Source organism: Sinocyclocheilus grahami, unplaced genomic scaffold (assembly GCF_001515645.1).
Source record: "Sinocyclocheilus grahami isolate Dianchi unplaced genomic scaffold, SAMN03320097.WGS_v1.1 scaffold99.1, whole genome shotgun sequence".
Lineage (NCBI taxonomy): Eukaryota > Metazoa > Chordata > Actinopteri > Cypriniformes > Cyprinidae > Sinocyclocheilus > Sinocyclocheilus grahami.
In genome coordinates, this window is record NW_015505278.1 from 962,919 (window position 1) to 974,755 (window position 11,837).

At 36.7% G+C, this 11,837-nt stretch overlaps 1 protein-coding gene across 1 annotated transcript in view; it reads left to right on the plus strand.

Moving 5' to 3' along the window:
- LOC107588157 (sushi, von Willebrand factor type A, EGF and pentraxin domain-containing protein 1-like) overlaps positions 1-11,837 on the plus strand; it is a 79,281-nt gene that overhangs the window by 41,114 nt on the left and 26,330 nt on the right. Inside the window, exons 10-25 of the mRNA XM_016276173.1 lie at positions 1,325-1,432; positions 3,896-4,027; positions 4,241-4,432; positions 4,609-4,730; positions 4,844-4,949; positions 5,272-5,457; positions 5,574-5,807; positions 6,052-6,213; positions 6,389-6,550; positions 6,699-6,860; positions 7,885-7,973; positions 8,473-8,569; positions 9,723-9,836; positions 10,512-10,625; positions 10,766-10,967; positions 11,092-11,249. Coding sequence (XP_016131659.1) covers positions 1,325-1,432; positions 3,896-4,027; positions 4,241-4,432; positions 4,609-4,730; positions 4,844-4,949; positions 5,272-5,457; positions 5,574-5,807; positions 6,052-6,213; positions 6,389-6,550; positions 6,699-6,860; positions 7,885-7,973; positions 8,473-8,569; positions 9,723-9,836; positions 10,512-10,625; positions 10,766-10,967; positions 11,092-11,249 — 2,340 coding nt within the window. The remainder of the gene's footprint in view (positions 1-1,324; positions 1,433-3,895; positions 4,028-4,240; positions 4,433-4,608; positions 4,731-4,843; positions 4,950-5,271; positions 5,458-5,573; positions 5,808-6,051; positions 6,214-6,388; positions 6,551-6,698; positions 6,861-7,884; positions 7,974-8,472; positions 8,570-9,722; positions 9,837-10,511; positions 10,626-10,765; positions 10,968-11,091; positions 11,250-11,837) is intronic.

Here is an 11,837-nt window from a genome sequence, read left to right on the forward strand (position 1 = left end):
TTCTTTGCTACCTTAAATAGGTAAATTCATGCATTACTTTACCAGAGTGCCCCCTAATGCTCAGGTGAGTAGGGACAATAGTGCTCAAAGAGGATTTCTGGTACATAAGTAACAGGGAAACTGTTACAACGTAATCAGATTCCAGAAATTAAGTACTTGAGTAAATTACATTTTAAAATACTCAGAGTTAGACTACAGTTACTCTTATATTTATTACATGATTACGTATTACGTACATTATTTCATATTATTCACACAATGGCAATAAATTATTCATAATCTATTGTTTCCCTAATTCCTCTTTTTCATATTTTAAATGTTACTTTCTAAAATAGCCTACCGCTTATATACATTCAGAAAGTCTTCCAGTGTTGTGGACATTCACACAAACAAAGAACAGTCAATTGTCAGGTGGCCACACAGAATTTGACCACTGATTTACAAAAATAATATCAGGTTTAAGAAGTGTTTTAACATTATATCAACTACTGATGAACACATACATTTTTATTTGAATTATCACTCAGTGGGTTATTTAAACATGTATTACTATGTCATTTGGGAGGCTTTTGTCTTTCAAACACGTTGAAATGCACAAATTCATGTTATTTCTTCTTTACATGTAATGCAGGGATTCCCAATTTTTTTTTGTCATCTGACCCTCTTTCACTTAATATATTTACTTGAAGTACCCCTGAGATTTTAAAATAAATATTTTAATAATTAGGTATCACATTTTCATTTCAATATTGCATGTTCACGATTCTCTGATGTTGGTTAATGGTCACATGACACGCAGGTAAACAAATAAAATATTTAATATTTTTTAGTGTTTTATTTTGATTGATGTCATTTTAAAATGAGTAATTTTAATTTTACATTTTTATGCTTAAATTATTAGCTTGCCATTAAACAAAAAAAACCCCTGCATTTCCTTTACGAACCCCAGTTTGGGAAACCATGACAGAATGTAATGTTTAATGCACTTCATGTCGTTAATAACAATGAATGGAATATATTTTCTTACTCTTTGTATTTTTATATCAGTATTGTACAAGATTATCAAATCAATGTGATAAATGAGTTAGGTCAAAAGTAATCTAAAAGTAGTCCGATTATATTACCTAAAATGTGTAATGTAATGGATTACGTTACTAACTACAATTTATGTCATACAAATTGTAGTCCATTACTGATTCCAAATTACAAGTAATCTGCCCAGCTCTGGTCATATTTAAATGTAATGTTGTTTTGAAAAAATTAATATATTATGCCATGTTCAACCTTTTGCAATATTACTTTGTTCTGTACTCTGTTTCCTTAGATACGGAACCCCCTTTGATCGACAGATGCAGGTCTCCACCCACCATTAAGGCCACTGGGAAAAAAACTGCAATATACTGGGAAGAACCTCAGTTTTCAGACAATTCTGGTAAATACAAGTTTATTTTATAAGAGTGTTTAAGGGTGTAAAAAAGTGTTTAAAGGTGCACTAAGCAGAATTAAAAAAGAAATCATTACTTCTGATCCATTAGAAGTTTGTGGTGGTATTTGTGAGACACTGCAGGGTCCACTGAGACACTGCCCTGTGCCTCTCCTGTTTTGACATAAAAGCTATTTTATAATGTTGCTATTGGCTTATTGACTGCCATCTGTAACTCGACAAATTACTAGGCATTGTACTATTAGCGTATCTGTTTATTCATATACACAAAAAATGCTATTTATACACAAAAAGACCTAATCTTCCCACAGGGAGTCTGCTGCTGCAATTTAACATGATCTTTAGCTGTTTTAAAAAATATAGACAGCAAAAAGAGGAACAATGTCAATTGTTAGGCCATGTTTATCATGTTTATACTTTATTTTATGTTCAGATAATATATTAAACAGGTCCAGGAAATTGTAGGCCTTACTTGAATGACCTTGTATCTGGTGCGTGAGAAAATGATTCTTCAGGAATTGACATTTGGTAGAACCATCACAGAGAGGCTTCAACTCAGGACACCTGTGGAGGTTGAATGTGGTTGAATGAACTTTTAGTAGCTGCAGGGAATGGAAATGGTTTGATTTATGAACATTTTAAGAACACTGTGAAGGAAATGTTTTTCTACAAAAAAGATTTATTGATTTGGCTCCTTAAGCAGCGATAAGGATTGGAATCTGGATTTTCGTCTTGGACAGGTGAAATGACTTTAGTTTTATACTATAACTGCAAATACAGTGAACAAAGAAAGAAATTAAGTTTATGGCACAGTGATTATGGAGTATGGAGTTAACCACAGTGGTTGTGTTGGGATAAAACAAGATAAATGATTTGTACACACAAATGCATTTGTGCAAATGCACATGCACTGCAGATTTCGCAAGATAATTCATTTTGTTCTTAACCAGTTCAGACGTGAATACACAGACACACTTTTCCAGAGAGAAGTTCCAGGGCTATTCCAAACTGTCTGACAAATGTCTGGGTCTGCCGGGTTTTGGAGGGAGTTATGTCTTTACTAAAAATAAGCCTGTGTCAGGGTGTGGGCAGTGTGGTGTGATGTCGACAGTGTGGTAAAAAAAACGCATTTTAGTGGATATATGTATGAGGGTTTCATTGCAGTTGTGGGTACTGATATGTGCATGCAAATAAGTGTGTGTGTCTTTTAGTGTGTGAAGTGTATATGATCCTTAAAAGACTCTATTGTCTGACCACAGTGTATCACAATTAGTTCTGTGTCATTAAACAATCTAGCAATTACTTTCCTCTGGCACCAATGCCTGTTATTCCCAGGCCCCGTGAGGAGTAGTACAGTAGCATAGCACCCTTTGTAGGACTTTGTGGTTGACCAGAGCAAGTCCTTGTGGAGCTCCTCATTGCTCCCTGTGGTAATGTCTGTGAACGTACCCGTTACATCATTGGCTAATGCCAGATTGCACAACTGAAGCGATCTGTCTGCGATATTGCAAACAGATGCAGGCGTATATACACTACATGGTAATAGTATGCGTACCCTCCTGTCTAATTAATGGGTTTAGGTATTCTAGTAACTCCAGTGAAGATAAATCTTAATGCTACACCACACAGTGATGTTCTAGGTTTGTTCTCTAAATTTGTTGTTGGGGAAGGTACTTTTTTGCTCGAGCATGATGATACCCCAGTGCACAAAGCAAAGTCCGCAGAGAAACTGATAACTGAGCCTAGTGTGTAAGAATTCCCTGGCCTGCACAAAGCCCAGACCTGGCCTCAACTGAACACCTTTGGGATGAATTGGACACGCTTGTGTCTGAATGGGAACAATTCCTGCAGCCATGTTCCAGCATTTAGTAGAAAGCCTTCCCAGAACCATGTAAGCTGTTGTAGCTGTAAAAAGAGAGATTAATACAGATGTTTGTTTTTTGTTTTTTTACAAATTAGATGTGTCTCATACTTTTATATAACATTACATGTAGCGTACACTACTGTACCAAAGTTTGGGGTCAGTATGATGTTTTAATGTTTTTGAAAGAAGTCTCTTGATCACCAAGGCTGCATTTATTTAATCAAAATACAGTAATAGTTATACTGTGAAATTTAATTACAATTTAAAAAAAGATTCTTATTTAATATATTTTACAATTTTAAATTCCTGTAATGGCAAAGCGGAATTTTTACCAGCCATTTCACTAGTTTAGTGTCACATGATCCTTCAGAAATCATTCTAATATGCTGATCTGGTGCGTAAGAGAAATGTCTTATTATTAACAACATTGCTGTTGATCAATTTAATGCATCCGTGATAAAGTATAATTATTATTTTTTTTAAATATAAAATGTTACTGGCCCCAAACTTTTGAATGGTAGTCTATGTAATAGTTTGCTGTTTCCTAGCCTGTATAAAGACATTTATTTTTTATTTTTCTTTCTCAGGAGCCTATTTGAATATCTCTAGTACTCACTCATCTGGAGATGTATTTCCTGTTGGAGAAACTTCAGTGTACTACACAGCCACAGACCCTTCTGGAAACAACCGTACCTGTGAACTCATCATTACTGTACAAGGTACTGTATGCCAGCGTGGATGTCTTATTGTTGACTAAGAAATATCATTCCGCAAAGCATGCTAGAGTCTATTATTTTAGTTGTATTAAATAAAGTGTACTCTGCTATAAGTAACTTGAATCTGTCTAGCCAGTTAAGCTAAATGCTGTGAATGTTTCCAGATTATGCTGTTCCTAAATAAAGTTAATTCTATGGTGCTGTTTCTAACCTCAGGTTCAACCTGTGAGAAGCCATTTGTGCCAGTGAATGGGGATTTCTCATGTGCCAAGACAGAGGAGGGAACAAACTGCTCTCTGATATGCAGACAGGGTTACAGTCTCACCCAGGATGCCATGCACAGCTACTTTTGCGCCAATAGTGGAATCTGGGAGCCGCCCCGCTCACCAGACAGACCTGATTGCTCCCGTGAGTATTGCTTCACTCTTACTCAACATTTGTCTTTCATTTTTGCTCTACTGTCATACTCATACAAATACTGTCTTACACACTGCACAGAAAAATCTCCTCATTTTTATTATTGTCTTCTATGTATCTTATTATTGTCTTTTAGTATGTGTCTCCTATGTATCTCCCATTTACAGTGAACAGAATTGCAAACAATGGCTTTAAGCCCTTTGAGATGTTGTTTAAAGCATCCCACTGTGATGATCTTGACTTGCTAAAGTCCTTCACTGGGGAGTTTTCAACTGTTCTTAAAGATATGGTGAGATCTTACACACAAGTATATATGCATGTACATATACTATGGCCACATGACTTAAATTATATCTTTTATTTTTTTTCTTTTAATTTTTTTAAATAATCATAATCCTATAGGTCCCTAAAATCTGCAGTGGGGATGATGTCACCTGCAAACTGGAAATGACTTTACCTGGACAGTGCCTGGAGTATAACTATGATTATCCAAACGGATTTGCTATTGGTAAAAAAATGGCATGCTAATTCTTTTCACCTGACAGGATTATTATTAACTAAAACTATAAAAAAAAAATTTTTGGTAATTGAAATAAAGCTGAAATAAAATTAAAAATTAAATTTTTTATTTTTTTTTAAACATTAAATAAATGTATGTTGAAGATTGCTAAATTAATTAATAGCGGAAATTAAAATAAATTAAATAAATACAAATTTAAAAAAAATTCAAACAATTAAACTATCTATTTTTTTTCGTACATTTATTTTTACATTATTTTCTTTCAATTATTTACAGTCATAAACTGTAAATTCTTTTTCCTTCTCCTCAGGTCCTGGAGGATGGGGCTCTCAGAATGGCCAGGACTATGCATATTTTGACACTGGTTTTGCTCCAGAGCACCACTTACAGCAAGATGGTTCATCACAGCATGGCTATCACATGAGGACCAAACGTCATCGCAAAATCGCTGGCCCTACCAGAGAGCAAAAGATACAAATCCATTTCAACATTACAGGTAGAGAAATACCAGCTACTGGGCTAACTAGTTGCACCTGTGTTTGCACCTATTGAAAATGAGTTTTACATCCAAAGCTAGTTGCAACTTCTTCCAACACCATTCCTTCTTCCCAGCAAGCATCCCACTGCCCTTGTCGAGGAACGACTCGGCAGAAATAGTCAATCAAAGACGTTTGCTGAGGGCACTTGAGCAGCTGACCAATCGGCTTAAGCGGACACTGAGCAAGCAACCGTTCTCTACCTTCCATGTGTCTTCAGAGATGATCGTTGCGGATCCCAAATCCTTGGAAAGTAAAAAGGCTAAACTGTACTGCCGGCCAGGGTCTGTTCTCAATGGCAGGGTGTGTGGTGAGTTTGAAAATGAAATACATGTTAAAAATGCACATTCAAAAGGGCACATCTTATATATTCCGGAGTAAAAATGTGCTGATATAGATTCTGGAGCTGCAAACGTCTGGAAAACATTTGCGGCAAACTATTTAGCCACAAATTAATTGTAATTTTAAAAGTATACCACAAAAAGTATCAGCCAGTTGCATATGAATTGGGAACAAACACTTTTTTGACATTCTTGTTTGTTTTTGACCCATAGTGCAATGCCCACTAGGGACGTATTTCTCCCTGGAGTATGGCGAGTGCGAGAGCTGTTGGAGAGGGTCATATCAGGATGAGGAGGGTCAGATGGAGTGTAAGTCATGCCCAGATGGCTTCTCCACTCCGTACCGCCATTCCCGCAGCCTGGCAGAGTGCAAAGGTAATCAGTCAGCTTGATTCATTTATCTAAAATGATCTGTTTGTTCACAAATCTACTGATCACTCCATTCCATTCCAGTAGAAAACTGCTTATGCTATAAATGGGATGTCTAAGTGTGTCTCTGTGATTGTGTGTGTGTGTGTGTGCATACCTGCATGTGTGTGCATGTTTCCAGCGCAGTGCCAGCCTGGCAGCTCATCATTAACGGGGTTGGAGACCTGTGAGTCCTGTCCTTTAGGGGAATACCAGCCAGATTTCGGCTCTCAGGTCTGTCTGCCCTGCCCTTCCACCACGACCACTGTCAATAGAGGGGCTCTGGATGTCAATGAGTGCGGTGGTGAGATGTAACAACTGAAGAATTATTACTAAAACACACCTAAGAATGACTTAAACATATAAGACAAACATAAAAGCTAGATTTATTCGAAAATTACCATTTGGTTTTTTTAAAAACATTTGGTTTCTCTTTCTCTCTGTCTTTCCAGTTCCATGTTCTGCTGGTCATTTCTCCCGGACAGGTCTAGTTCCGTGTTACCCATGTCCCAGAGATTATTACCAGCCTGAGGAGGGCCGTTCTTACTGTCTCTCTTGCCCCTTTTATGGTACCACCACAATAACAGGGGCCAAAGCCATCCAACAGTGCTCCAGTATGTTTCTTTACATTTATTCTAGTCATTTTATTTCCCTTTGTTTTCCTGCTGTTCAGTACACTGCTGTTCAAGTTTATCTCTTGTGCTCACAAGAGCTGCATTTATTTAATTTATTTTTTATAAATTAATGTAATAAATGCTATTACAATTTAAAATTTTTAAATATTTTATTCCTGTGATGGCAAAGCTGAATTTTCAACAGTAATTACTTCAGTCTTCAGTGTCACATGATCCTTCAGAAATCATTCTAATATGTTGGCTTGGTGCTCAAGAAACATTTATTATTATTATCAGTTTTCAAATCGGATGGATTGAATAATAAGTTAAAAAGAACAGCGTTTATTTAAAATAGAAATCCATTGTAACATTATAAATGTCTTTACTGTCATTTTTGATCAATTGAATGTGTCCTTGCTGAATAAAAGTATTAATTTCTTTAAAAATCTTACTGAACCCAAACTTTTGAATGGTAGTGTATGTGTCCAGATCTGATGCTGGATATGAATAGTTTATGCATGTCATTTCTGCCTCATGAGTGGGACCAGTAACCACTATTTCGAAAATAATGATTGTTTCCACTTGTCAATTCTCTGCTAAACAGCTTATTATAAGGTAGGCTTGGTAAGAGGAAGTATTCTAAAATAAATAAATGACACGCTTCACCTTTAATGTGATATAAAGTGATGCTTGTGCAAGACCATGGTGTGTAGAGGGTTTCTTCATTCATTCATCAATGTTATATATAGGTCATTTTCAGGCTTTGGGTAGGTGTGTGAACGATTTGCAATGAGAATCCAATGCACATATTGGAATCTGATTCTCTGGACACACAGGAAAAAAGTGCCTCAGCGTGGAAAATATGAGGATGATGAATGCCTTTGGAAAGTGTTTTCCAGTTTTGACAGCAGAAATTCTCCTCTTTCACATTTTTTTTATGTGTGTTGTGCTTATTCTGTCTGTTTCATGTTCTAATTTCTTTCTCCTCATACGTTTTCCCCTCTTTTCTCTTGGTATGACTCAGGCTTTGGTTCTAGTTTCCTGCCTAAAGAGGAAAGTGCAACTGCAGCGCCAGAAGTTGTTGTGAGAAAGGATTATCAAGCCAGTAGCCAGGTGAGTCGTCACTCTCAGTAGTTGGTACCCAAAACTGGAAATTAATCTTTGAAATGTGTTCTTGGTGTGTTTGGATCACATGTCGTGACCTTAAAAAAAGAATTTGGATGCTTAAGTCATACCTATAAATTTATGAATGCCTGTACATTAAATACTAAATACCAAGTGTTTTATTTTAAGGAAAGATGGCACAAATAACATTTCACAAAAGTATTGGTTCATGCGGCTAATTTATGTTATGAAGTTCACTTGTGTGAACTTGAGAAAAATGACATCATACAGCCACTAAATAGTTATTACTATAATTAAAATAATACTAAAGGAAGTTCTTGTATCATTTTGTTTGAAGATGCCGATTGATTTGCTATTTTACAACTTATGAAATGACATTCAGATATGTTTTTTGGTTAATAGTGATCCTTACTTTTTGTTGGTGTCACAGCACCCCCTGCGGGCTAAAGTAAAATAGCTGAAATTGTAGTTCTTTACTTTCCTGCAGATGTTCCATGAATGTCTCCTGAATCCGTGTCAAAACCAAGGCACTTGTGAGGAAGTCGGCGTCGGATATGTATGCACCTGCGTTCCAGGATTCACAGGTTTGGCATGTTCTGTAGCCATAACTCACAAGTAACATTGAAAAACCAGCTGTTAAGTTCAGTTGGCTTTTGGAAAACAACTTTGTAAACATTTATAGTTGCCCTATGTACTGTTTTCTAATACTTTCTGTAGCTCTATGTACTGCAATGTGTTTCAAGTTGTATTTAAAGACACAATATGTAAGATTTTTTCATTAAAATATCCAAAAACCACTAGAACAGTGTTATATATTTTGCTGGCTTGTGTACTTACGTTATCCCAAATGTTTCGAAGAATGTTTAAATCCAGAGAAATAAGCAATTTTTAACTACTGACACGGATCGTGTCTATAGTGTCATTGTGTCATCTGCCAATGATGATTTCCGGTTTTGTTTTGTAGAAAACATGAAAACACCAAAGACGCTTTAATATGTTGTCCGTTTTAATAGACAGGTGACGACCGCACAGAGTAGCATTATAACAGATCTTTCAAATGTATCCAGTATAGGGCTGCACGAGAAATCGCATGCAATATTTAATGCGCATCTTGTCAGAAAGCCGGTTCTGTAATCAGCGGTAAATCTCCATCACGTGCTTGCTTTCACATGGAGCAGCATTAACTACACAGAGCCGTTGTTCTCTGACGAGCTGCGCAAAACCACGTTCATATTAGCACGATTTTTTGTGTGATAAAACACAGCTGCTTTTTTTCCCCACATATGCACGACCGGAAGGAGTGGAAGCGGTCGACTGTGGGATAATAAAAGCTCCACTGCTTTCGAGCCGTGTGTCACGCTCGTTCAGCGGCCTCGTTTCACTTCAAGGCTTTCAGCCTAACCCTGCTTCATTCTACTATGTTAATAAATCATTAGCTCATCTATGAACATGATTTCTGCCCGAGTCCCATCTGATTGCATCAGCTGTGGGGATGAAGACGACAACCGATTCCACACTCAGTCACGCCTTTGTCTATTTGTTTATTTTGAATAAGCACCCTCTAGCTGCGAAAATTACATATTGTGCCTTTAAGACAGCTCAGTTGAGCCAACTAAGTTTGGTTTAATAATGCAGTTAGTCTGGTATTACATTATATAATTTTGATAGATTAGCCTCTGTGGTTGAGATGAATCACTGCCCACTTTTTGCACATTTTCCTCATTCATTGCCTTACAGGAGCCAAGTGTGAGAGCGACATTGATGAATGTGATTCTGTTCCTTGTCAAAACGGTGGCTTGTGCAGAGATGGCATGGGAGATTTCCAGTGTCAATGTCAGCCTGGGTTTGTAGGTAAGAGAAAGCCCACTCACATAATCTGACATCATCTCAACTTTACACTGGGGAATCCCAATGTAACTGTAAAAGCCGAGTTCTACAATTGAAATGTTTGAGGCAGTTAAACCCCAAATCCAAAATTGAGGGTTCTGAAACTTTCCTTTAGTCTAACCATTGTGATGGATTTAGCTGTCTTTAATCTCTTGAGTCTGGCAGTGGAATTACATAAACTCTCATTCTCAGAACCTTACAACACTTTTTCCATTCAGGCCATTGTCTCTCCTCTTTAAAACGTGGCCATGATTAAGCATGTGGCTGCCCTAGATATGGAGAATTGAATTGAAGTGTTTTTGTTCTTTTTCAACTCTGTGTATGTGTCTGGGGTGTTTTGTTCGAGGTGGCAAGCGAGGCGAAAATTGAAAAGAAAATAATTGTAAGTGCGAAGATAAATCAAAACAAATTAAATGAAATGTGATCTCAAACAGTTTGTAAACTACTTACTTTAATCTAAAGTAACAATATTCAACATTAGCCAAGTTTCCATCCACTTTTTGATAGTATGGCAATATAAATTATAATAGGAATATTGAAGTATTGGTTGCTTGTTGATTGTCACAAGTGTGAGGTAAAATGGTGTTCCATATGTTTTTGTGTGTGTTTATGTCTTGTGTTGTGTTTTGTCTCTGGAAGGCTTGGTGTGTGAGGCAGAGGTGAACGAGTGCAACTCTTCTCCATGTTTGAATGAAGGACTCTGTGTGGATGAAGTGAATCACTTTACATGTAGCTGTCCAGATGGATTCACAGGTCAGCACCTCACCTCTGCTACACCTGTTCACTTACATGTAATGTCATTTATATTATAATACATTTAACTGGAAGTTCTTAAATTGTAGCGCACCAGTCAAGTTACAAGGAATATCTTTTTCAATGTCATTTACATCTAGGTCCACGTTGTGAGTTGGAAATAAATGAGTGTGCTTCCAGCCCATGTCAAAACGGAGGTGTTTGTAAAGATTTGGAGGGTGGGTATTTCTGTACATGTTCTCAGGGCTTCACTGGCGACAATTGTGAGGTTGAAGTTGATGAGTGCCACAGCGACCCCTGTCTGAATGGAGGAACATGTGTGGATGCTATCAATGATTTCAGGTTAGTGAGGAAGCCCTTGTAGAAACTGTTCATGCATATGCATTAAGAGGATGATTATAATGTATTGCATTTGTTACAACTGATATATGATAGATAACAGAATTTGTCTCACATTTGTGACCAGGTGTGAATGTGTGAATGGATACAGAGGCAGACTGTGCCAGGTGGACGTAGATGACTGCGATCCAAATTTGTGTTTGAATGGCGCGACCTGTGTTGATGGAGTGGCCACTTTCACCTGCCGATGCCCTCCTGGGTTCAATGGAACCAGGTGTGAGACAGGTATAGAGGGAAAGAGATTAAAAAAATGATGGAACATCATCATCATAGAGAGAAGTTTTACAAAGGCTTGTTAGAGATAGTCTTTGTATTTTCCTGTTTTACTCTGTAAAGCTGCTTTGACACAACCAGTATTGTATAAAGCGCTATACAAATACGGGTGACTTGACTTGACTTTGTGTCACTTTAATTGAGATTTAATTGAGATGCGTTCCCAGAAAAGTGTGGAAAATTCCTAGCAGCACTTAAAAAGATTCAGTAGACTTTTAACTTTCACACCCTGTTATACACAATCCATTTTTCATAGATGTTTTCAGATAAAGTTTGATGTACTGTAACTTTCAGAACCAAAAACTTCCTCCCCAGTCAAAAATGCTCATTTATTAGAATTAATCTACAAAAACATTTGCTTTGGGCTACATTCACAGATGAATGTTAACAATAATAAAAAAAATCATTAATGATTTATTATGTGTGTGTATATATATGTGTATGTGTTTATATACTGTGTATATATATATATCTATCTATATATATATAGATATATATATATATATATATATATATATATATATATATAAACTATGTGTT